Here is a 26,569-nt window from a genome sequence, read left to right on the forward strand (position 1 = left end):
TTTATTGAATCACATGTTGACAAATATTGTCATTGGGCAGGCTTTCTATAGTGTAATATGCAGTAGTCATGTTGGCATGATCAAATAAAGGGGGATGGGGGGTTGTAACCCCCACAATAATCAAAACCAGCCAATGCATCCCCCTGGGCCCCCTTAAATGGGTGGAGACCTCAACCATGATACATTTCCTAAGATACATTTTGTCCTAGGAATTACACAAGAATGGCCTTCCCAGCCCCTTACTATTGTAACGCACCACCACCACATGTACAACATTATCTATTTTCACGTTTAGAAATCCATACAGGGAACTGAATCCTAATAATATGTAACAAAAGTAAGATATCTGGTACACATAAAATCGCATCAACAATTTATACATATAAATAATATGTAACAAAAGTAAGATATCTGGTACACATAAAATCGCATCAACAATTTATATATATAAAAACAGGAAATTAAGAAAATGGACAGAAGTTAATAACGAAAATTATGCAACTAAATAAAGCAGGACGTAGGGAGCCAGTGCGCGCGCGCTTAACGCTCTGCTCCCCTCTCGAGGCGGCACGAGGTCTTCAGTGTTCCAGGTCCGTTTTCTGCAGAAATTTGCTGTAACTCGTGTAAAAGCAACGAACACGATCGCAGGTTTGCAGTCTCCGCCTGCTTGGGGTATGCTTTGGGCTTACCTCAAAGTGAAGTTCACGCCGGCTGTATGAGAAGGACCCAACTGGACAGCTTCCCGATATGATACAGATTCTGATTTACTGTCTTTACTTCTTTTTTGTTTTTCAAAGTAAGTGCACTTTTTTAGCTATTCGCACGGCTGTTTGTGCATTACAAATCGTATTAGGCCTATCTAAATAAAACGTTTCGGTTAAGAGCCAAGGTGGGATATTGCATTACTTGAGTTTTCTCCCGGAGTACTGAGTAGCCCTGCCCATAACAGACATGTAATTTGCTGTTATGTTGACTGCTTTCTATTTTGTCTGCGTTTAAATATATGCTGTCGCTGGTATATAAGATATAATTTTATATTCACTATTTCGGTTAAACGTAATATTGAATGTCATTTTTATTCACATTCGGTTCCTGAATAGAAATACAAAAAGTGTGGATGCATGGATTTACTAATAAACTGCTGAAGAAACATTTAGAGTAAATTTCCCCGATCCTGTTTTATTGTAGAAATGAGATTTAAAGCTACGTATTTTTTTTCTACAGAGACTCGTGTGCTGCTCTCCTGGGGGATGAGTTACTGATTCATGAATGAATTTGGTTTCTTTTTTCTCATGCCATTTTAGCCATACATCCATCCTTTTGTAATCATTTTTTCTCATCAGGGTCCGGGGATGTACATATTTGTTTATCCAAAAGCTTTTTTCTGAATTGTATGATTTTACATACTTTGTGATAGAGCAGCAAAAAGCGAGCGAAAGGATTACTGTCCTACTTGCCCGTGAAATAATTTATATCATGACCATCTTGAATGCCAGTTCGATTAATGATACTGGAACATCCACGATCACCATTTATCCTGAGGTTCTACGCCAGCTCACCATTTCCCAAATTAACTGTGAAGTTTAATACTTATTTGCTGAAGCATCTACTGAGTCTGACAGGTGAATCAATATTCGTTCATTGCCCATATAAAAACCATTAAAGATGTTAGATATGATCAAATATGTTCTCCGTTTTATTTTATTTAGTAGCTGGATTGGGACAGCATGGTGTCAAAAAACTCATCAGAACTTCCCTGTAATTTTAAGTTTTATCCCTGCTTTTGATTACATACAGAGGAAACGTTACACAGATTTCTCCCAATGTGTTACGAGTCAGGATGAGATTCATGATGCGTTACAGTGCATCTAAACGACATATCATACCGTTTTACTTGTTTTTACTTCTTTCTCAGTCCAGAAGACGCAAAATAAATATGTAAATAAGACTGAATAGATCACGCAGCAGTCGTTTCGTTGGGCAGGCGGACGCGCAGCGGACTCAGAGGAGCGCTTAATGGAGCAGCTTCTGCATGAGGACCACTACAACAAGCTGATCCGACCGGCCATCAACAGGACCGAGCGGGTCACCATTAAGCTCCTGGTCTCCCTGGCGCAACTCATCAGCGTGGTAAGCGAGCAGAAGTCCGCCATACGTCACCCAGCAATTACGCAGCCGCGCGGCACCGTCCTGTCTAATGCAGCCGCACCCTTTTTCCAGAACGAGAGAGAACAGATCATGACCACCAATGTGTGGCTAACTCAGGTAAGCATGACGGTGACGACTCTACATCCTGTCTCACCGTTATCTTCCCATTTTTTTCTGATCTGAAACGAAAAAGGAAATTAATGCTGTTTTGTCAGTTTAAGTAAATAGTGGCCAAGCGGCATTTAATTAAATGAATAGAAAGCAGTATTAAAATTGTTTTCTGCAGGACTGGGTCGATTACAGACTGTCATGGGACCCTTCCAAATTCGATGGAATTGATAAGCTGCGGATTCCCTCTCGTCATGTGTGGCTCCCTGATATAGTTCTGTATAACAAGTAGGTACTGTTGGCGCCCACGTGTGGCAAAAGTGCGAATCTCACTAACAATAAAGCTGATCTATTCTAACTAGTCAACTGTCTGCATAATTATCCTTGTGAATCTCTCCCTTCCCTTCCACATCTGCAGTGCTGACGGTACCTACGAGGTGACTGTCTTTACGAATGTAATCGTCTCTTTCAACGGTAGTGTTTCTTGGCTTCCACCTGTAATCTACAAGAGCGCCTGCAAGATTGAGGTGAAGCACTTCCCCTTCGATCAGCAGAACTGCACCCTCAAGTTCCGGTCCTGGACGTATGACCATACTGAGATCGACCTGGTGCTCAAGAGCAAAGTGGCCAGCATGGATGACTTTACGCCTAGTGGCGAGTGGGACATCTTGGCTCTGCCAGGAAGGCGGACAGTCAATCCCGCAGACCCCACCTATGTAGACGTTACGTATGACTTCATGATCAAAAGGAAGCCCCTGTTCTACACCATCAACCTCATCATCCCCTGTATCCTCATAACCTCACTCGCCATCCTGGTCTTCTACTTGCCCTCTGACTGTGGAGAGAAGATGACCCTCTGCATCTCCGTGCTGCTGGCCCTCACCGTCTTCCTGCTGCTCATCTCCAAGATCGTCCCCCCAACCTCCCTGGATGTGCCCCTGATTGGCAAGTACCTGATGTTCACGATGGTCCTGGTGACCTTCTCCATAATCACGAGTGTGTGTGTGCTTAACGTGCACCACCGCTCCCCCAGCACACACACCATGCCCTCATGGGTCCAGCTGCTCTTCCTGGTCAAGCTCCCTGCTTTGCTTTTCATGAGGCGTCCGGAGAACTTCTCGGCCCGACAGCGTTTCCGGCAGCAGCGGCAGCTCCGAGCGTCCAGGGCAGGGATGAGCTGCTGTGCTGGTTCCCCCTCCAGCATCTCCGCCTCCACCCATGCCTTACGCCACTCACATACCCTGGGAGAGCTTTACAGCAGAGCCCCTACAAGCCTCAGTCAGAAGCTGAGAAAGGGTGACATGCGTTCAGTAGAGTTCCTGACCAATAGGTTTGCTGACTCCCAGGACTGGGGACACGACCTACAGGAGGCTGTCCAGGGCGTGTGCTTTGTTGCAGATCACATGATGGGTGCCGACAATGACCAGAGTGTAAGTGAACTTTCCAGAAACCTTTCTTTGTGACGAAGCGTTCATTTCTTCATCGGTTTATTGATGAAGTGAACAGGGAACTTCTGTAGCACAGTAACAGAAAATGGAAAGATGTATTTTAGGGCCATTTGCTTCCATCTGTAATGTAAAATATAATTTCAATGTTTTGCTGAAATACTTTATTGCAATTAGTCCTTCCACTGCCCCACATTGTCTGTGCTGCTTGTTTGCAGAGCTCCCATACCAGTAAATGATTGTGCTGTCATGGCTCCCCACCTTCTCCACCTCCTCTCCAGGTGATTGATGACTGGAAGTACGTGGCCATGGTGGTGGACAGGTTGTTCCTCTGGATCTTCGTCATTGTTTGTGTGGTGGGAACCGTGGGCCTTTTCCTGCAGCCGCTCTTTCAGAACCAAACCCCTCCCATGCAGCAATCCAACATGGAGATGTCAAGAAGAGACCCCTTTTTAATCTGAAATGCTCCTGTTGCAGCAGTGATCTTTTGAAGCTGGAAGTTCCGTCTACAAGCAAGAGGTCATGATTGTAATTCAGGAAGCAGGATTAATGGGCATGCCGTTATAATCCCATTTACCCCATATATGAGCAGCTTTCCGTCTCCAGGCTGGTGTTTGGCTGAAGTGCATCTCTAGGGGCCATTATTTTGAAGGCTAAATGGAAGGCAGCCATGCTCTACAAAGGACTCTCTCAGTTTTACTTTATGTAATTATCATTCTCTCATAATTTTATGATGATTCATGTTTCTATGTTGCTGAATCTGCTTGTGACCATGTTGCCGAGCTTTATAACGTCTTTAATCAGTGTGCCTCTCGAGAAAGCCAGGCAACTAATTAGCTACGTGAAAAAGGTTCTTAAGTCAGAATCATAAGAATATTCCAAATTGCCAATAGTTTGACAAATGGGAAGCAAAATTAACTTGTTGCACCACAAAGTTGTGTAGTGTATGAACGTTACACTTGGAAGAATAACTACAAGGAGAAAATTCAGGGAGAACACAAATCATCCATTTCTAATTTCTTTAAAATACCGTAATTATGATCGCATGTCTGTTTGCGACCTTAAAAGTAAACAGAACATCTGCCCCAGTTTTCGAATGTAACACTCTTCACACAGCTAGTCTAGTTCAGTGACTGAAATGCATTTTCCTGGAGATCATTCCTCAAGTTTACGTAATGCTGCAAAGCAAATATTTAAAAATACAGTGAACATTTAACTTTTTGCATACTTAATGTAGTTCTCTCTTGCGATGTTTTCTTCTTCCCCCCCCCCCCAAATCTGGCTTTAAATAAACTAATCATTTGTATGAGTCCCAGTGGTCATTTTTGTAAATTTTATTTTTACTTATATAAATTACACATCTTTAGCTATGGGAATATGTCTCACAATGTTTTTCTGCATTACTTTTGTGGAATGTAAAGTTCTTAGAATCTGCTAAAAAATGCTAATTCACTCCAATCAGACTAAATGAAACGTATCACCACCATCCAGAGGCCGGAAGCTGAATGTTGCTTTACCTCCATTGTAGACTATAGTAGGAGTCCTACTAAGCCAAGTCCACCTCTGCTGCCTCCTAGAGGTGGGTCTTCAGTTTGCCTGTATGTGATTCTGGACATATTCCAAATACAAGCGGCACTCGGTAAACACCAAGGCAGCAGACTGCTGCTGCGTGTCTGGGTGGAGTATCTCCTGTGTAGGTGAATGCTACTCTCATCACAGAGCATGAAGCAGCAACAACTAAAGCTTAGATGCACAGAAAGGTGCTGTAATTAAATTAATATGCAGTTGTTCATGATGCCAAGGCACACAATGGAAGTGAGCCACTTCACAGAGAATATGGCCATAACCTGAAATAATGCAGAATTTGGACCTTCCCAGGTTTTGTGCTGGTTGAGAAACTATGATTCTTCAGCACTGTGGTCCAAAACACTACAGCGATACTGGCCTCTTGGAAAAGAACTTTGATTGCAGAAGCCTGGTTCAGGATTAGTGGCTGCCTGCGAGAAAGGAGGACATCTTAAGAAAGATGGATTAAAACATGGAAGACTCCGCTTCCTTGGCTCTTTGTCTTAGGCTTTGTCTCTGCAAAAAGAGAGATGGAATTAATTTAAGCATTTTGGAGGATGTCCAGGGTCCTGCGGCAGCAAAGAGTGGCTGTGACGTCGTCCTGGACACTTAATGGACACCAGTGGCCCAACGGAAAATGGCCCAGTCATGCCCAACTGACTCTATGCTCTCAATTCAACATTAGTTCATGTGCAGTTCTAAGTCTATTTCTGAAAAACTTGTTGGGAAAAAAAAATGACAAACTGATGAAAAAGGCAACACCATCACTACGGTGTTACTGTGGAATCAGTCTGTGCATGTGCTGGGGCCTCGCTTAAGCAGGAGGTTCTAAAATGTCTTTCATGTGTGTAGGATGTGTTGAACTGCCTCTGGCGTCCTCCTGAGTTTCTCAGTGGAAGGATTTACATTGGATTTCTTAAACTCCCTCTGGCAAAGCAAGATGTGGATGATTATTGATGCACTGGGGTTACAACATGGCATTAAGTCTGACTGCTTTGAGGAGATCTAGACATAGATCACCTCCCCTCCTGCACATCTGCTGGCTGCCGTCGTTCTCCTAAGCCGTAGGCATTGGTGCTGTGGGCCGGACGGAGTGTTGCACATATTCCCGGCACCGGAGGATACCACCAGCGGCCAAAGTGACCAAACCAGAGGTGAGTGTGGGGTTGTCGCTGGAGGAGAAGCAAGGGGAATAAGGAGACCAGGAGAAGCATCTTCTCTGAGTTAGGGGCAGAAGATGGACATTTCTCATTGTTTGGAATTTAAATTGTAGAGAAGGAAGTGACCCATGATCCTGCTCAGGATAAAAAGTGGGAAGATGGATGGATGGATGGATGGATGCACAGATAGACAGAAGGATGGAAGAAGTGATTGAAAATGTCAGGTACATTGCTGAAGGTACTGAACAAAGCCAGCAAGGCAAGATGCACAGATACCATCACTGTTTCCTGTTTTTCCTTCATCTGAGCTCTATGTGCAGTGAGAATATCCTGACTGTAGTTTCTGTTCACATGGACATCGTTACGATTTGTATTTACTCAGCTGGAATTTAATTGAAAATCACTTTTCACCCGCATTTGACTTCAGAAAATTAAAATACGTGCACTGTGATGGATAACAGGATGCTCGTCTGGGAGTTAATCTTGGTGTGTACAACCCAAGGACTTGGGACCTCTGCCTTCAGCACCCCCTACTGGGAGAAACCTTGTAAAACATGTTGGGAGATACGAAATACCTCAGTACCAGTTTAACTGGTCATCTACTCAGTCATTTAATAAATGCTTTTATGCAATAGTAGGAACAGTTTTTACACAGCAGCTGTAGCAGCTAAGCTTTATAAAGAGGGTTTTTTTAATTTTATTTTTCCTTTAAACAAACAATTGTAAAACATTCATTATTGGAAGGTGCGGATTATGTTCCAACACGTGCTTAGAAAATTTTTGTTTCGAAGATGGATGCCTGGGTCAGCTTCGTTAGTGGTATAGGTCTTAAAATATTTGCTCTTTGCACGGGAGCCCTTCCTGTTCGGACAAGTTCGAATTTCAAGCTAAATGGCTCCACCTAGTGTTCAATCGGTGAAATTTGCAGTAAGCGCAGCAGAACATGATGCTGCAGAGTCAGTTATAATTATATTGAATTAAACTACCAGCTGTGATCTGATTCGAAAAACTTCTGTTTTTACTGCACATGGAGGTTGGTTGTTAACATTATAAATATTTTGAGAACACATTTAATTTATTTTGCCATATCTTCTGTTTCAGCCATTTCTTCAATTTTTTTTTGTTCCACAAATATTCCATATGCACTATCGTCGTGATGGTGGACCTGGTTCACTGGATGGGGGGTGCTCCAAAAGCATCGGAAATGATTTCATTTTGGTTTGCAATATGATTACTTTGTCATTACATAAATAAATAATAAATTCTTGATAGGTTCTGGTTATTTGCCCGTTATTTCCTTTTTCTGCTTAATTGCCTGCTTCCTGCCTCCACGCCACCCCTCAATGCCCCCCTCCCCCAGCTTAACAGCAAAAGTGGTTTGATCGTCCAGTGAGCAAATCCGAAATGAAACCGAAACTAAAAGCGCGAGGAGGGCGGGGAGCGAAGCAGAAAAGAGGGCAGGTAACTGCTGGCAAACAGGTGAGCCGGAAGTGCCAAACAGTAAATACGTCGCAATAACGTACGTCAGCTTGCAGACATGCATAATTTGAACAGACAGCAAGAGTAAAAACCACAGTGATTGGTGAAGCATGCTTACCTTGTTGTTTACGAGCTGTTTGTATTGTATATTAGCTTACTTTTGTTTTTCTCTTTTGAATTCCTCTCTAATTGCATTGCTTCGAACAGAGACTAAGGCCCAATCCCAATTCTATTTTCTACCCCTTTGCCTACCCCTCACCCCTTCCCCTTGCCCCTTGAAATGAAGTGGAAAGGGGTAGGGTTAAAAAAATGGGACACCACTACTACACTGTTATACGTCATCATCCATTGTCACTACCTCCTAACGTTACGTCAGAGGACATGCTCCGATGTTTATCACAAATTCCAAGATGTCGCCGTCAGCATCGTAGCATGTAAAGATTACTCACTCCCAAAGTTTTTTTGCGCCGTATTTGGACTTTAAAAACAGATGTTCGTTTTCACCTTGAAAACGTATGAGCCTTCGGGTTTCCTCAGCTGTCCCTATACAGAATATAATTTACAAAAATGTTGTCATGTTGCAATAAGTACGAATAGTGTAAGCACCGTTCATTTACATGTACACATATGGCCGTAAGCAAAACAAAACAACGCGTTACAACATGCAGTCAGTTACCGGGTAACGTTATATGACATAACAATATATTTCCTAATATTGTGCAATCAGTGCTATCCGCAAGCAAACTTTAGCGATTTTTTTTCAAACGTTTCTTTACAGAACATCACCATAAACACAAACACAAGATTGATGGTAATATACATGTAATGAAAAAATGTCATAAAAATCCTTATTAATGGCAAAAAATTACTTAACATTTATGGGTCTGCTTGCTCGAGTGGGCAGCCATGTTGTAAATTTCTCTTAGCCCTTCGTTTGAAGTGAGGTCCCGAAAAATCTTCGTTTCGAGGGCTATCTAGCCCTTCCCCTTACCCCTACCCCTCCAATCAAAAGAGAATTGAGACACCCCTACCCCTACACGTGAACGCGCCAAACGGAGGGGTAGGGGTAAGTGTAGGGGTAAGGGGTAGAATTGGGATTGGGCCTTACTGTAGGCCCAATCCCAATACCCCCACTTAGCCCTACCCCTCCATTTTGCGCGTACCCGCGTAGGATAGTGTTGTCCCATTTCTTTTTAGCAGCGAGGGGTAGTGGTGTTCAGCCCTCAAGACAGCCCTCGAAACGGAGATTTTTCAGATGCTGACTCAAAACCGAGTGAAATAAGAAATTTCTACAATTCATTGAAATTCAACAAGAAATGAAAAACCACGGTGAAGTTGGTTTTATGTTCGATAATCGCCACATTTACTGACATTTAAACTGCAATATCTTCGGGATCATGACGGCAATTCTTTTCAGATTAGGCTCCACATGTGAAGTTAAACGAGGGAAATATTTCACACTTTAAGTTAGCTCCACATTCTCCAGCAATATGAATTAAAAATACAAAGCAAGATGGTAATATCCTTCTGCTCACGCAAAACTGCCGGAAAATTTAGGGACCGTCTTGAAAGTGCAATGCCATTCAGCGTAACACCACTTGTACAGTATGTGTCCTATAACCGTCTATCAATATTGCCGTTGGATAAATTGTAATACCTCTTTCATATCACATATCACACACCCAATGTCACGTTTGGCGGGTGACGTGCAGGTAAGCGAGCGGGTAAGGAGGAGCAGAAAGTCGGAATGACTGGGAAACGGGGTTTAATGGTAGGGAAAGTAGACATCTACAAACACGTTGACAATACAATGCTCGATCTGGGGAACAAGGGGAGACGTGGACTAATATACAGAGGACAAGCAGAGTTCAACGAGCAACAGGTGGAAACGATCAGGTAAAAACATGAGGTAACGAGGTGGGCGTGGTACACAGAAGGATCGGACGGAGCGGGGCGTGACACCCAACTAGACCATGGTCAACTGCCAACCACACACAACTAGGCCATACCTATCACCTGACCACACCCAGCTAGGACACGCTCCACCTCGCAAGAATTATAGACACACTTGTTGCACATTTCTTAACCATCTCTGAAAAAGGCCATTTTCTGCAGTATTGAGCTTGGTCCTTTTAAAACTGAGCTTCTGTCTGTCTGTCTGCCTTTCTGAACTTTTGCCTGTTTCTTGACCTTGTATTCTGGGTGTGATTTTGACTTGATATTTGCATCACTCTGGATTAGTTTTAGGAGCTTTGGGTATGACGTTAAACTGTACCTGGCCCTGCAAGCATTCTTCTAAGTTGCAGGGAAAAATTTGGGAGTTGGTGGCTGAATTGTCACTCCAGCCATTGTAAAAACTTCACCCAGCTCCTACCAGGCAGACAGGACTCTTTTCTGCTCTTCGTCTTGTCTGTTGTCTCAGTGTATGCTCCGACCGTGGTCTGTGATGTCTCGATGAGGGAGACATTTTTCTCGCAACTTTGCTCAGTGGCTGATGGGTGCCCACGAGGTGACACTCCTCTGGTCAAGGGTGACTTCAGTGTAACCACTGGCACTGACAGGGCTGGCTATGAGGATTGGGTTGGTCCGTACGGGTCTGGCGACCGTCGTGAAAGTGGCTCTATATTCCTTCACTTTGCAAAAGGTCATGGATCCAGCATCCTGAGCTGCATTGTTGGACTTGGTACTCCAGTACTGGTCGTGTGGTGAAGGAGATCGATCACATCCTCATGTGCAGATGCTGGAGGCTCCTGCAGAGCTTCAGGGTCTACGGAAGTGCCCAGTTTGTGAATTCTGACCACAGACTTCTTGTTGCTACGCTGAAGCTTCATCTTAGGTCCAGTAGGCTACCACCTACTAGGAGTATGAGGGAGGACTTTGCCAGTCCAGATCAGGCTGTTTCTAATGAGATTGCCAGCAGTTTGTGTGAGGAACTTTGGGTGCAACTGACAATTCTAAAGTGATGTAGGAGACCTTCCGTGACAAGACCCATGACCCGGTCAACTATAAGTGGTATTATTACAAAGTGCAAGTGTTTAGGAACAACAGAAATTCAGCCACATAATGGAGCAGACCACATACTGTAAAGTAACAGAGGGGTCGCCAAGTACTAAAAGGTAGCTTTTCAAGATACAAGCTACTTATGATTAAAAGTAGCTAAGCTACAGGCAAGCTACTGTTTTAATACAGTAGTTAGCTACAGTACAAACTACAGAGCACAAAATAGCTAACTACATCAAATCCATTTCATCCCGTAATACTTAATATTTGTGCTGTAGGATACTCTTAAAGCAAATTAATTAAAAAATGTGAAACATCATGTTAAAAGTAATATGAAAATCTATATTTTTAACAGTGTAATGTCAATGTCAATAAGGTTTAAAAAAAAAACAAATGTTTGTTTGGTGTAAACCAAGAGTACTTCACAATTACCGTGTGAAACTTAGAAGGGTAAACCCTTCTCCTGCATTACGGGGTCTGCCACTTCCCTGGTTTTGCAATACAACAGAATATTTCGCCTTACCATGGACCCCATGGAGAATCAGAGGCTGCAGCAGCTGGTTGATCACTTGACGACTCTGGTTTCTCAGCTCATGGAAGCCAGAGCTGCCCCGATCGGCTTACCTGATTCACCTCCCAGGGTGTCCACTCCAGTTCCAGTCACCATGCCCGAGAAGTACGATGGCAACCCGGATCACTGCCAGGCATTTTTGATGCAGTGCGAGTTGTATGTGGAGGAACACCCAGATCGCTTTGAGGAGACAGCGCGCGTTCGTTTTGTGATTTCACTCCTCACTGGACATGCACGAGAGTGGGCCACCGCACTGTGGATGGACGACAGTCCTCTATTAGACTCACGTGATTTCCAGCAGGCATATAAGGCGATATTCAATCACCCCACTGTCGGACGCAGCCTGGGGGAAAGATTGTTCGACCTTAAACAAGGAGCACGCACTGTGGCCGAGTTCGCTCTCGAATTCCAGACAATCGCAGCCAAGCTCCACTGGCCAGAAGACGTCCTTCGGATATTGTACCGTCGCGCACTTAACTCTAGAAATACAGGACGAGCTGACATCCCGCAGCTCCACCCTGTCCTTTGAAAATTTCATCAGGCTCTCCGTGACCATTGACAAGTGTCCGCGAGCGCTGTCGCCTACGCCCTCGCCAGCCAACCGCGACGACCCAGTCGGTCTCTTCTGAGGAACCTGTGGAGCCCATGCAACTTGGACACGCCCCTTTATCTGCCATGGAGCAAAACCGACGTACAGCCCAAGGGCTGTGCCAGTATTGTGGAGAAGCTGGACATGTGCTGCACTTCACTCTGGACTCCGGTTCCACTGCCCTCCACCGTACAGGATGGCTCCCGGATCTATCAGGTCCAGGCCCTCCTGGACTCCCGTCGAAGAGCTTGGAGTATTGCAGTACCTGGTGGACTGGGAGGGCTTCAGCCCTGAGGAACGGTCTTGGGTGCCCAAAGCAGATGTCCTGGATCCCGGGATGGTTGCGGAGAACCCTTCCAAGCCAGCTCCGAGACCCCGGGGCCGGCCGCGACGCCCTCTTCGGTCTCCAGGAGGCGGCCACAGGGTTTCCACAACAGGGGTGGGACAGTGCAGTAGTGAGTAATTGCCACTTTACCACACCGTTATTTAAAGCAAAAGCAAACTACCCGACCTCGCGAAGTATTGATGCCATTTCTTTGTCTCGTGTTTTCCCTGATTGCCCTGCCTGCCTTGCTGTACCCTGCTGTCTCGCCTGCCCTGCTTCCCTGGTCGTTCCTGCCTCCCTGCCTGTTCCTGCCTTGCCTTCCCGGTTTGTCTGCAACCTCTGTTCCATCTCATCGTCTCCTCGTCCCGTCGCTACTCGTAAGACTGATCTCCGCGGCTTTGGACCACCCGCAATGGACCCAACTATTCTTCTGGATTTCCCTTTTGGTTTTGGTTGCACCCGGCATTTGCTCTAATAAACCCTTCTCCTGCATTACGGGGTCTGCCTCTTCCCTGGTTTTGCGATACAACATCAACATCCATCCTCAGAGAATTCAAGCAAAAAACACCAATCAGAAATACCTGATAACTGAAAATACCCATCTTCGTAAAGAGAGAAAAACAATACAGGTCATCATTGAAATATTAATCAGAAGGACATTAGAAAACAAAAATCGACAACAGTGAACATGAGATGAATGAATGGGCGTCTCGTGGCTCATGCTGCTGGCAGTCGGGGTAGAAACTGTCATACACTCATGTGGGGCAGCACTCGCGTGGCCAGTCGTGGCGACATATTTGTGGTCTCGGAACGGTCATAAGTCAATCAGTCGAAAATCACATAGGTCATAAGTCGCATAGGTCATAAGTCTACGATGACCTGTAGTATTTTTTAACGATTTGCCAAAAACGATTTGTAAAAAAGAAAAAAGTTAGTTACTGGAAAAGTTACATTTTAAAAGTAGCCGCGCTACTAATAAGCTACTGAAAAAAGTAGTTCAGTTAGTCACATCACTAATTATAGTAAAGCTACTCCACAAAACTGAGAAAAATAGTACATAAAAGTTGACAACACTCTGTTGACTCAATAACTGCAGAGTTCCAATGACGTTGTTTATGCCCCTTATGCTTCATCGTACCAGCACTCTGGACAATTCTATGCTTCCAACTTTGTGGAAAGAGTTTGGGGAAGGCCCTTTTCTGTTCCAGCATGACTGTGCCCCAGTGCACAAAGCAAGGTCCATAAAGATATGGATGGATGAATTAGGTGTGGAAGAACTTGACTGGCCTGCACAGAGCCCTGACCTCAAACCCACTGGACACCTTTGGAATGAACTAGAACGAAGATCCATTTTCAACATCAGTGCCTGACCTCACAATTGCTCTTCTGGATGGATGAGCAAAAATTCCCACAGACACACTACTAAATGTTGTGGAAACCCTTCTCAGAAGAGCGGCGGCTGTTATAGCTGCAAAAGGGGGACCAACTCCATTTTGATGCCTGTAGATTTAGAATGGGATGTCATGAAAGTTCCTGTAGGTGTAATGGCGTGGTGTCCCAATACTTTTGTCCATATAGTGTAGTGTGTGTGCATTCTATTGATGGTGCATTCTTGAAGAAAGCATATTAATTTTCATTGTACATATACAATAGCAATAAAGATACTGAAATTCCTCACTATGAAGAGATGGTCACTTACAGGCTAGAATGGTAGTTACTGTAGCATTCAACTATAAAAATAAATATTATAACTGTTAATATCACGTGTGCAAGATGTGTGTGTGTTGAGAAATGTATAGTGTAAATCCTCTGTTCTTTTGGAGTACAGAGATGCCAGAGAGGCGGGACTGAAAAGTCGGCTGTAACCTTTGGACCTGATTACTCAGATAAGCGTGAAGCTGTTCACTCCAAGGACAGCCTTACCTTTGCTACAGTAGGTTTCTCACAGATATGCCTTTTTACATACTGCTACTTAGTTACTAAAGTCTACTGCAGGCTGCTATAAACGAAGTTGAGAAAGGATACGCTCATTTTAATCGGATTATATGCTGGTCAAAGGTTATACGCTGTACTGTTTGCCAGTGTGCCTCAAGTCAAAGCTGTTGCTCACATCAGGTGCTACAGCAGGACGGGATTATTTCAGGTGAGAATCCATAATGCACATTATTGTATGACCTCATGTAATTTCATGAGGGCATATCAGTTTTTTTTGTTGTGCCAGATCGTACATATATCTGTCTTACAGTAGTTCTTTTAAAGAATGTTACATGTATACCAAGTAACTCCCGTACACCTGAAGGATATCAGGATTTATCTGAAAATATATCTTATCTGGTGGGCTTGTGCAAACGTACGGGTGAATAAGAATTCAGTACTAGAACGAGAAAACTTGGCTTTCAGATCATCGTCAAGTGCAGCAGATGTTCATATTTGGTAATCCTGGGGATAAGGTGCTTTTTGTGACTGATCTGCATGCGAATGGACAAATATAAATAAAACTAGAAGTTTTTTAAATCTTACATGAGGAAATGAAAGCATCTATGTTCCAAATATACTTAAGATCATCCATAATCAATAAGAAGCCATTCTTAAAATGCTTGTCGACTTGAATTCTTTATTCGGTTGCTCATGTGTTGATCCTGTGATTTGGAGATTATTCAACATACTTTGATATCAACAGCTTCTTTTCTTGTTTGTCCTTCAGATAAAATGAAAGGTTTCTTCTGGAAGATGCAGCTCCTGCTGCTGGCTGTAGTGCAGCTTTGGCTGTGCCTCCCTCCGGGTGCCAACAGTGGAAAGATTCTGGTCTTTCCGTTGGATGGAAGCCACTGGGTCAACATGAAAATCCTTATAGAGGAGCTACATTCAAGGGGCCACAATGTTACAGTCATACGCCCCTCCAGCAGCTGGTACCTGAGCGAAACGTCCCCTCACTACACCCCAGTCGTAATCCCTGACACAGCCGTGTTTGACGAGAGCTTTTTTGACCGGTACTTGTCCAGGTTACTTCAGCTCCGAAGGGACGGTGCATATATCTGGACACGTCTGAAGCTGGAAATGGAGCTATATTTTAAGTTACACGACCACATGGCTGACTTGATTGTTAAAATGTTTGAGGACCATAAGTTAATACAGTCCCTGCAGGAAGCTAAATATGACATGGTTCTCACAGACCCTGCTGTTGGTGGGGGGGTGATGTTGGCGCACCACTTAGGCCTCCCCCTTGTCTTCAACGTAAGATGGACCGCCCAAGGAGAAGCTCATTTTGTTCTTGCTCCTTCACCACTCTCCTACATCCCTTTTCCTGGAGCAGAGTTGACTGACAAAATGAATTTTTTCCAGAGAGTCCAAAACATATTAGCTTCCCTCTTTGGACATGTCCAAATTGAATTGATTACAAGAGCTTCTTATACAGCCGTGTGCCGTCGTTACTTTGGTCCGGAGGTGGACTTCTTGTCACTGATTCAATCGGCTGACATATGGCTAATGAGGAATGATTTTGTCTTTGAATTTCCTCGCCCAACCATGCCCAACGTTGTCTACATCGGTGGATTTCAGTGCAAGCCCTCCAAGCCCCTTCCTCAAGACCTAGAGGATTTTGTTGCAAGTTCTGGGGAACACGGCGTCATTATTATGTCCTTAGGTACGCTAATCGGTCAACTTCCACGCGACATCACTGACGAGATGGCTGCAGCATTTTCCCAGTTGCCCCAAAAAGTCATCTGGAGGCACACAGGAGAAAGACCAGCTAATCTGGGTAACAACACACTACTAGTCAACTGGATGCCACAGAATGACCTCTTGGGCCATCCTAAGACTAGGGCCTTTGTGACACATGGGGGGACAAATGGCCTGCAGGAAGCCATCTACCATGGTGTTCCACTTGTTGGCTTCCCTCTCGTTTTTGATCAGCCTGACAACCTGTCCAGGATGAAGGCGAAGGCCGTGGCAAAGCTTGTGGACATCACCACCATGGACAGAAACATCTTCCTGGAGGCCATAAAGGAGGTGCTCAATGACCCATCCTACAAAACGAACATGCAGAAGCTCTCCATGCTTCACCACGACCAACCAATGAAACCGCTGGACCGTGCAATGTTCTGGATCGAGTTTGTCATGAGACACAAAGGTGCTTCTCACCTGCGAACAGAGTCATACAAGATGCCTTGGTATGTGTATTACTCCGTGGATGTAATGCTGGTGTTACTGGCTGTCCTGGTTATTATCCTGCTGTGCATTTGTGCTTTTATCAAGTTTTTGTGTTACAGACTATGGTGCAGAAAAAAAGTAAAGAGTGAATAAATTGCTAAAACACTGTCGTAAAATAAGAAGCACCAACTTGTGTAACCAGTGATTCTTGACAAAATGGAATATAAGATTAATGGCAAAGGCATTAAACAGTTTATGTTTAGCTGTTGCAATAGACAGAGTGTACACAAACTCATAGTGATTCTGTCTGCAAAACATGCCAAACTATAGCCGTAATAAACAAATTAAAGCATTTCAGGTGTGTTTTCACAATCACAAGGTCCTATGAAGTGCTGGCCAGTCTCTTCTCCATAGATGTGAGTTTTATATACTTCATAATAGTATGTTAAATTATAATATAAGAATTGTGCCCAATGACCTTGTATTGAGAACTATTAGTGCAATATCTCAGCAGAAAAACAAAAGCATACAAAAGAATACGCCAATGAAAGGACAGTTCAGTCTGTGTTTCATATTCTGTATTATAAAATTCAGTTTAAAGAATTGCCAAGAGCAAATTTAGTGTTTTATGCGAACCAAAAAATCATACATACACACATACATACTAGGGATGCAGCAATATCAGTATCAGGTGGAATACCGTGTTCGTATCCTCATTCTCGTGACAATGTGCCAGTGCCTAAAACATACCACGTAATGACATATCAGCGATATCATTAATGAACAACTTAAATGGACAAAAAATCTGCAAAGTGGAAATAATGAAAACATCAAACACGAAATCCAGAGCATTGTGGACTGCAAACTGTATTCTACTAAACTATCAAGAGGCGGCATGAAATCAGGTTCGTACAGCACTAGTAGCCTAATTAAACATCTAAAAACCAAACATAAGAAAGAGTATGACGAAAAGGCCACAAGCAGAAACACTTCAAAACAACCAAATGTGCAGCAAGCATGAACACGGAGAGGGAAAATGTCAAATGATAAATGTTGTGCACATTCAGTCACCATGGTCACTGAGCTAATGACATGTTTTTGGGAAGCCCATATACAATGTTTATCCCAATACATTTAAGTTACAATATGCCATATTATTTTTTTTAGACATCACACAGCCCTATTTGGTATCGGTGAGTACCAGAAAGGTACTTGTACTCGGTTTGAACAAATGGAATCAGTGCATAACTAATACATACAAGCATAAAACATACCAGCAGCGGCTGCTGACCAAAATTTTTAGTGACGCAAACTCTAGACACAACATTTGAACAGTTTTCAGCAGTCGCACCCTTTTCTGAAATATTTAATGGAGTGACTTGATTAAAGTATGAGTGGGCTATACCTCTGCAATGGGTTGGCACGCCATCCTGGGTTGTTCCCTACCTTCCTCCAGGATAGGCTCCGGACCACCGGTGACCCTGAACAGAACAAGCGGTTACGGATGGATGGATGGATGGATGGATGGGCTACACCCCACTGAGCAAAGATACGTCCAAAACACTTCTCAAAGTCCAATACTGGGTTCCGCACCTGTCCTGCACATCCACAGACATCCAAAAAATCTCCTAAAAGTTCAATTATTGAAATTCATATCTATGTCCAAGAGGGATCATAGTCAGACATCCAAATACTGAACCTGATTTACATGTCAGGCAGACATACAGGTATGGTCCTGGACTGAACGATGCAATATAATGATAATCGACACATCTGGCAGACGTCGTATGTTTGCCAGCACAGCTCTACATTACTGTTTTGCTCTACAGTACAAGTGCAGCAAAAACATACCAACAAAAGGCAGAAGATCGTCGTAGTGGGAAAGCACACCTGTAAACTCCCTAGAGTTTCCTGTGTTGTCAGAGTTTTCACTCTCATTCTGTTGCAGTCCCCTGTCAATCCAAGAATTGAATCCTCTTCAGAATCTTGTGGTTTTGCTCACCATGTCCATTTTCGGCTAACTGGGACCCAGTAATGCAACAGGGAGTGAAATCACATATTTGTTTAATCATGACTGCCAGTCTCTCAAGCAAACATAATGAGACAAGACACAAACAGAAAAATATATATATAACTGGCCAACTTAAAGAAAGGTAATATAAACAACTGATAAACAACACCTGCCCTACACAGACCTTTGCAATTATAGGACACGTTACATAGAATTGTTAAATTCTGAAACCTACGCAAGCTTACTTAAGTCATGTAGCCTATTTTTTTAGACCATCCCTTTGCTCTTGGAGCACTTACGGCTGGCCATAGAGATCGACATATTGTCCAGCGTGTAAAAGGCAGCCAGCTCAGTATCTTGATTTTTAAAAATCAAATTACCCCTGTTAACCTTTTTTCACACCAAACGTTGGAGAGTAAATGAAGAAAGCAGGCCAACTCTTCCACACCCCTTTTCCACGTCAATATCTATGTGTCTAAGTATTTTTCCTTATTAAACAGTTTTGAGTAGTATTTGAGTATAGTGCAAGTGAGTTAATCAATCTGTATTATTATTAGAAGATGATTCAGTGCAATTAAATGAACAAACAGACTGGTGGGCTAGTCTTACAGGTAAAACACTGCATTACCGGATGGCCATAGAGCAGCATATGTGAGCAGCTTTAACCCAAGGAAGTAATTGACTTAAGATATAAAAACCGTCTAAGAGCAGAGTTTCCTGAGCAGGAACTGGATGAAAGGGGACCTAGAGAGGAAGAGAAGGGCCTTTCGGTTTGGGCAGATGACCAGGAAAATAAAGAGGATTCAAGGAACAGTGTAAGGTCATTTACAGAGTAAATGGAGGGAATTATGGAAATTAAAATATGCTAAACATTTTACATAGTAATTATTGTAAGATGTGATGGCCTTTGGTTGCCATCTATACTTGAAAATTACAGTGAAAATGTTTCCTAGCTAGTACATTTTATACTGAACTAACCAAAGGATCAAGATTCTTTAATTGTCACATACAGAGTTATAAAGTACAACACGCAGTGAAATGCATCCTGAACTGCCCTTTTGTAGACTGTGCAAGTTTATGTCTGTGTTATTTTGAACATACTTCTCTGCTTGTATCTTTTTTGCACTTAAATCCAATTATGCTAAAGTTAAACTTTAGCATAATTGGATTTAAGTGCAAAAAAGATACAAGCAGAGAAGTATGTTCAAAATAACACAGACATAAAAAGTGACCAGTGTAGCAGTGCGGATATGGTGAGGGGCACAAGAGCACAATGTACATCAGGGTGTGAGGAGCAATGGCACGTCCAGGTTCATAAACCTTATGGCCTGTGGGTAGAAACTCCTCCTAAGCCTCTCAGTCCTATACATGATGCTCCTGAGTCTCTTTCCTGATTTCAGAAGCTGAAACAGGTTGTTGTTGGGGTTTGATGTGTCCTTGATGATCCTGAAGGTCCTGCTCCTACAGTACATCTCTTGATCTAAATGTCCTGCAGAGATGGAAGGGCCGACCTGCAGCAGCATTCTGCTGCACGGGTCACCCTCTGGAGGGCTTTGTGGTCCTGAACAGCTATTCCCGAACCAGGAAGTAATGTTCTGAGTCAGGATGCTCTCCACAGCGCTTGAGTAGAAACTCCGTAGGATCGTTGGAGAGACCCTGAACTTCCTCAGCTGTCGCAGGTGGTACAGGCGCTGCTTAGCCCTTTTGGACTGGACTTGGATGTGAACAGTCCACATCAGGTCCTCAAAAATGTGGACACCCAGATATTTAAAACTCCTCACCCTCTCCACAGGAGATCCGTTGATGAGGGGAGTGCAGGCCCTCTGCTGCCTCCTGCTGAAGTCCACCACCAGCTCCTTTGTCTTGAAAAAAAATTCCACAAGACCTGACGTCACAGAGAACCCTAATGGAACACTGCCCAAACAGGGACTTGAACCCTGGACCCTCAGATGCTTTACCGACTGAGCTACCCAGATCATTATTGTCAGTACATCCATGTATGGATAATACTGAGAACACAGACCTGGGGGGCTCAGCCTGAGTACCAGGGCAGTGCTGCATCCTATGGAGACAGGCTGAGGTCTGTCAGTCAGAAAGTCCAGGATCCAGTTACAGAGGGGGTCTTCATGCCCAGGTTTACCTGTCAGGGGACTAACTGAACACCCCTTACTATAGGCAGGTACTAAAACCCCAAACTAATATATTAAAATCACAAAGGAATAAAAAGCCAGGAGGCATATATTCAAAATCTCGCAAACCCACAGCAACCAAACGAGCAGGTAAATTAATACAATCCAACCACACTGCTGGCCGGAAGAAACCCCCCTCCACACACACACACACACACACACACACACACACACACACACCAAAGCAAAGAAGCCATTTACATGGGCCCATGATAAGACATACAACATGTATCCCAAAGCGCAACTGGTAGGCTATAACGTCCACAGTTCGCCGCTTGCCACTACGACACCCTCGATCTTCTGCAGGGCCGACCCGAACTACTCCTCGATCCTCTGCAGGCACTCAAAGAAAACCAGCGCGGAAAATAGGACGGGGCAATAATAGCCAGACCGGCCGCCACTTATACCCACCAACACACAACAGAGAATACCGACATCACCTTTAAAACACAGCATCACCGTGCAGTTAAACCACATCAGGTCCCACTACCGATCGTTTGTCCTGGATCCCGACCACTCCATCCATTCTCCTCGGCGCGTCTCTCACACGCTTCCCAATATACTTTAACCAATAAATCAATTACTCAATCACACGTGTAATTAATCACGATTTTTAAAAAGCCACAAAATAACCCAAAACACAGGACAGAAAATTCAATAATATAAATAAAACACAAACAAATGACATATCCCCTTCCTTTCCCCTCACATTGCCTGACACACCTTCCCTACTGGCCTTCGCGCGATGATCGTGCTGGATGCCAAACTGAAGCCCGTGATCAGCTTTCTGCTGTACTGGTCCTTTCCGTCCAGGTGTGAGAGGCTGAGCTGGAGGGCAGTGGATATGGCATCACCTGCGGCTCGAATTGGGCGACAGACCAGGCGCGGGGGGTCCAGCTGGTCCGGCTCAGACCTCGCCGTCTTCCACAAGCTGACTCTGCATAGTGTCTTCCTGACATCAGCGGTGGATTGGCGAAGCACCTGCTTGCCTTAGTCTTCCTCGCCTGTTCCCTGTGCTGTGCCTCAAAATGTGTGAAGTCATTCATCTGGGGGTAAAACACGTATTGCGGAGAAAGGCTGAGCCTTAAGAATAAACGATATTACAGCTCTTTTAAAACGAATATTACTATCCTTATTAATATAGCCACTATCGGTTTAGTGCTAGCAGCGGCACAGGCAGAGAATCCAACAATTCACACGGCACTCGGGGATACACGCTAAACGCACGCATTGGCAGGGATGCCAGCTCTCACGCATCGAACGGTAAATCTCTATTACGGTAAATCAAAACACTCGTTATAAAATATCGTTTGGCGCCATCTATTCCCCTTTTCGTCTAGACCCCGAATATAAAACGGCACCACTTTTCCAAACGTATTTTGAGCGGGAAAAAAAGGCTATTAATCGGACCATCCCGGTATTTGGGTGATAATGGCAAAAATGTCAGTAGTCGTAAAAACTTTGTACCAAACAGTTAAACTTGCTTGAAAAGGTGAAATTGTCAATAAAACACCCTATCACCTAGTCTGGCATAATCTTACATTAGAACCACTTAACAGATAAATAAAACTAACAGAACACCATTGTTCTGAATATTATAAATAACTCCGGTCAACTTCTTTTAGTTATCATGGTTTTGTAACCAGTTATTACCACAATTCAATTTTGCACCTTTTTTTGCAAGAAAATCCCATGACAGGGAATAATATCACAGAGAAGGACCCCTGGTGAGCCAAACTGCAACAGGCAACTCTCTTTAAAATAGCAGATAGTTTGACATTTTTAGAGTATGGTCAGGTGTGCCTAGACTTACATGTCAAATAGTATGAGCCCAGGAAAAACTGTGAATTCATTATAATTATGAAAATGAGTATTTACTTTAAAAATGACGTTGGACACATTCACAATAAGGTCATGCTCGCACATCAGTGTCCATGACAATGGCTGTTAAAATCAGAATTTGACTTTAAATTGAAATGCCAAATTGTGTATCTGGTTACAGCAGCCACATATTAAAGTACCACTAGAGGTCGCTCTCAGTCCAGGAACGCCAGTCCAGTCATGATGCTGAAGCCCAGGAGAATAAAGATCACTTTGGGCAGCTGTCTCTCGGGAGAGTTCAGCTCATGGGGCAGGATCTCCAGGAAAGTTATGTAGATGAAGGATCCGGCTGCCACACCCTCAAGGACGGCCTGGATCAGAGCCCCTGAAGAGAGGTCTGCCTCCGTCACGGCAATGCCCACGAGGATTCCTAGCGGTGACATCAAGGCAAAGACGCCCACATAGGCCAATACCCACAGCGGCTTCACGGCACTCTGGACCAGCTTCAGTGAGAGGCTGAAGACGATGATGCTTTTGTGAAGAACGATGGCTATGCAGATCTCCATTACCTTAAGAAACAAACCCTCTCTCAGATGTTGCAAAGGGACAATTTTCATCTAAGTACAATGACAACTGGGGTGCAAATGTGGAAACTGGAAATGTGTCCCGATGGTCAGATACCAGTTAAAAGGACACCACTTAACAAATCCCTGAGGATATCAGGGATTGACAAAAATGTGCATATTTGATAACCTGAAACAATAAAGTTATTACACATAAGTGCAAATGGGGATATCAACACCAAAGACCTGATTTACAGTGACATGTCCGAGATGGACAATGGGAAAGGTGCATAACTACCATTTCGGGAAGTATAAGGAGTTTTGAGCCTAAAGATGTAGTATCTTAAGTGCTCCTACCTTGGAGTCTATAGTCTGCAAGCCAATGGCCAGACCCTCAAAGACAGAGTGCAGCGACAACGAGAGGAAGAGCATGAAGGAACGGAAGGAGGAGTGAGCCTGTGTGTCCATGTGGACGTGGGGGGGGGCACCCTGCTGGTGGCCGGCTGTGCCATGCCCGTGGCCACCAGGGGGCAGTAGTGGGCTGTGCTCCTCAGTTTTGTGGCCTGTGAAATGCAGGACGATCTTTTCCAGGATGAGCACAAGGAAGAATCCGCATGCCATAATGAACTCCGGTAAGGGGAAATCCGTCTGTTCAAAGGAATCAGGTCAGGAGTTAAGAAAGTAATTACAGTATGCAGGATACTTGTGAAGTTAGAGGAGCCATTTAAAGGAGCCCGGCTGTCATTATGCTTCAGGAATAAATCCTCCAGCTGTAAGTGACCGAAGTTAAAAGCAACTGAGTGCAAACATAATGAGAGAGGAAGTTAATGAAGAGAGTATCTAAGACGTCGATTGGAAATCCGCGTGGACAGCAGCCTTACCTCTAACTTCTGGGATTGTAGCTCCTTCCCGATGTCTGATAAGAAATCTGGGATGACATCCAAAAAGCAGGTCGCCAAGAACACACCTCCCGCAAAACAGCTCATCAAGCTAAGCACAGCTCCGTGGACTTCTGAAGGTGCGAGATATTCACCAGGTCAGTCTGGGCAAGATGGCTCACGCTCATTATAAAGCGATTATATAAAGCGACAGCAAGCTCCTGACTGTCGTGATAAATGATTACTGTACTCTTTTAGTGAATTCACATAGCTATGTGTCACTATCAAGGGATCTATATTTACAAGGACATGCACCAAAGCAGTGGGTGAGACGTCATCCATGAAGATAAAGCAGACAAAGGAGGACAACAGCGTGAGGAACCACAAACTATAACCCAAAAGCACCGGGCCTCCTGTCACAGCACCAGAAACGCTGCCTCACGGCTGAGTAAGAAGACGGATCTGCCTCTGCTTGTCAGGGTGACCTGCAGGCCACCAGGGGTGGATCTTATTCTGCACATATCCTGTGCAGCAGGCTGCGTCTTTAAGACAATGGGCTGAAAAGCCAGTGAGAAGAACCCAGCAGACTGGGAGAATGATACGTCAGTACGGAAATTTCAGTAGCTATGCCGTTAATACTAGCAGGTCAAAGAAACTACGATGTGTTGCTCTTCTACTTATGAAAATGTTCAATATCTGCCTTAAAATAACTTTTAAAATGGTAATGAACTGAAAGCATAATGCTTGCAGGGAGGGAGGTCTGTAAATAGCCAGACGGCTGCTCCTGGCTCCGAAGACTCCGCTACAATACAGTTCAGAAGCAGTTTGTATGTTTATTCGGGTACCTATTAATTAACTACCTATTAACTACCTATTAACTACCTAGCTTTGGTCTACTACACCCAATGTTTCATTTCAGTTTTTTGATAATGAGTAGACCTAACTGCTTTATTAAGTTAATACTGAACTTAATATGAGATAATTTGAGATAAAGTTATGTGCCATTACTAGTCAGTAGTTCAGTAGGTTAATAGTGGTCAACAGCTGGTCATATCTTCCACACAGCAGCTCTTTGCTGGTCGGACTGGTCTGATAACAAATAAATCTCAAAATCTTCAGACTCCATAATGTAGCTGAGCAGACATTAATCCTGTCTTACTTGTCAGCATTTATAACTGGATTTCTCGGTTTTTCCAGCCCCAAAGCCTGGCTATTTATCATTTATCATGTCGCTGGCTGGGGGGAGGGGGGGGGGGCCTGCAGGCCGCACTCTGCTTCCCTGCCACAGCTTCCACAAGAATGAAGAAGTGAAAACTGGCAGGTCATATGACCGCTGAAACTTGCTGACAATGAGATGTCTGTGCTTCCCCATGAGCCAGTACAGTTTGATAACAAAATACCACTTTCCAGCAGAGCATTTTCCGCCAAGTCTTCTTTTGCATGTGTAAACAACAACTGATCCTGCACTGTGGAAAAATGTCAGGGTAACTATTGCAGAACTTGTGAATTACTCCATGCCTAAAGACTACCTATCATTTTGGCCTTGATGTTTACAAGCATATAAGCCAATTATATATTTCGATTAGAGCAAAATTAAATTGGGGGACCCGCGACCATTGTATTAAATCACTATCCATCCACTTTTTATACCCTTTTGTCCCGATTGGTTAAATCTGGTCCTTCTCTGCCGGGGGTCGGGGGGGGGGCAGACGATCCGCTGCCGATACTGTGCCCACCGTAACCACGTCCATCATTGTATAGAAAGATTGTCAAACCGGGTGACAAATAATAGCTAATACACAGAATATCATAGTTTTGTTCAGCAGGAAAACATAGTTTTCTATTAATTCATCTGATCAGCATGCGACTTCTCCAAATAAACGGCTACGGTCCAGATTCCCCGCTCACTCACCTGTTCCGCTTGCGGTCCGGAACCATCGCAAGCGGGCCGGGACACAGCCGAACAAGACGGTAAAGAATACCAAGCCCGCAAGGGCGCCCAGCTTCACCTGTAACAGATATTCCATATTAAGTGGAAAATAAATCACTGCCAGCCATATACTTCATTAAAGCGCTTGACTTTCGACATTTCCCGGATTAAAGTGAAGCGGAAGTACATGATTTAAGATTCTAATTAAAGTGCGTGTAAGACATCCACGTTCGCAGTCTATGTGACGAGCTGGCAGTTCTAAGCCGTCGGAGATGCACGTTTTCGAGTGTCCGCAGGCGCCTGACTTCGGCGCATGTGACAGTGATTCAGAATTTCAGACGCACCGGCATCGGAAACGGCAAAGCGAAAATAAAAGCGCTCACACACAGGAGTCAGGACCGCGCACACACACACACGCTCGCAGAATACCCACATGCCGACTTAAAATGTTTCACGTGGAGATCGACGACTTTGTACAATATGTATGAAACTACAATAAATTTTAATGGTAACAAAATTTTCCCCTTTATTGAAATGATGGGAAATACACAAGTTTCCTACGCCAGGACCAATTAAACACATTGTATGACCGGAAACGGCGTACCGATAAGGGCAACTTGGATTACGTTACTGAAAG

General features: G+C 44.0%; 2 protein-coding genes and 1 pseudogene across 5 annotated transcripts; 2 read left to right on the plus strand and 1 right to left on the minus strand.

Moving 5' to 3' along the window:
* Nucleotides 1-566: 566 nt before the first annotated feature.
* LOC111846680 (neuronal acetylcholine receptor subunit beta-4-like) lies at nt 567-5,012 on the plus strand. Its single transcript, XM_023817116.2, has 6 exons — nt 567-796; nt 1,985-2,130; nt 2,221-2,265; nt 2,435-2,544; nt 2,675-3,686; nt 3,983-5,012. The coding sequence occupies exons 1-6, from the start codon at nt 748-750 to the stop codon at nt 4,160-4,162; spliced, it is 1,542 nt and encodes a 513-aa protein (XP_023672884.2). The 5' UTR covers nt 567-747; the 3' UTR covers nt 4,163-5,012.
* A 2,838-nt stretch (nt 5,013-7,850) lies between these two features.
* Nucleotides 7,851-16,941, plus strand: LOC111846808 (UDP-glucuronosyltransferase 2C1 pseudogene; annotated as a pseudogene).
* Nucleotides 16,942-17,101: 160 nt separating this feature from the next.
* Nucleotides 17,102-26,302, minus strand: LOC111846809 (zinc transporter ZIP1-like). 4 transcript variants are annotated; one of them, XM_072698338.1, is made up of 6 exons: nt 26,277-26,302; nt 25,915-26,011; nt 24,006-24,136; nt 23,482-23,772; nt 21,464-23,130; nt 17,102-18,561 (listed from the first exon to the last, which is right to left on the minus strand). In XM_072698338.1, exons 1-5 carry the CDS (start codon nt 26,280-26,282, stop codon nt 22,777-22,779), a joined length of 879 nt encoding a protein of 292 aa, XP_072554439.1. In that variant the 5' UTR covers nt 26,283-26,302; the 3' UTR covers nt 17,102-18,561; nt 21,464-22,776. The 4 variants fall into 4 exon arrangements, with proteins under 4 accessions (XP_072554439.1, XP_072554437.1, XP_072554438.1 ...); XM_072698336.1 differs by lacking the exon at nt 26,277-26,302 and having other exon boundaries at nt 17,102-18,021; nt 18,431-18,561; nt 25,915-26,266; XM_072698337.1 differs by lacking the exon at nt 26,277-26,302 and having other exon boundaries at nt 17,102-17,279; nt 17,946-18,561; nt 25,915-26,266.
* Between the last annotated feature and the right edge of the window lie 267 nt (nt 26,303-26,569).

Source organism: Paramormyrops kingsleyae, chromosome 13 (assembly GCF_048594095.1).
Source record: "Paramormyrops kingsleyae isolate MSU_618 chromosome 13, PKINGS_0.4, whole genome shotgun sequence".
NCBI classification, from domain to species: domain Eukaryota; kingdom Metazoa; phylum Chordata; class Actinopteri; order Osteoglossiformes; family Mormyridae; genus Paramormyrops; species Paramormyrops kingsleyae.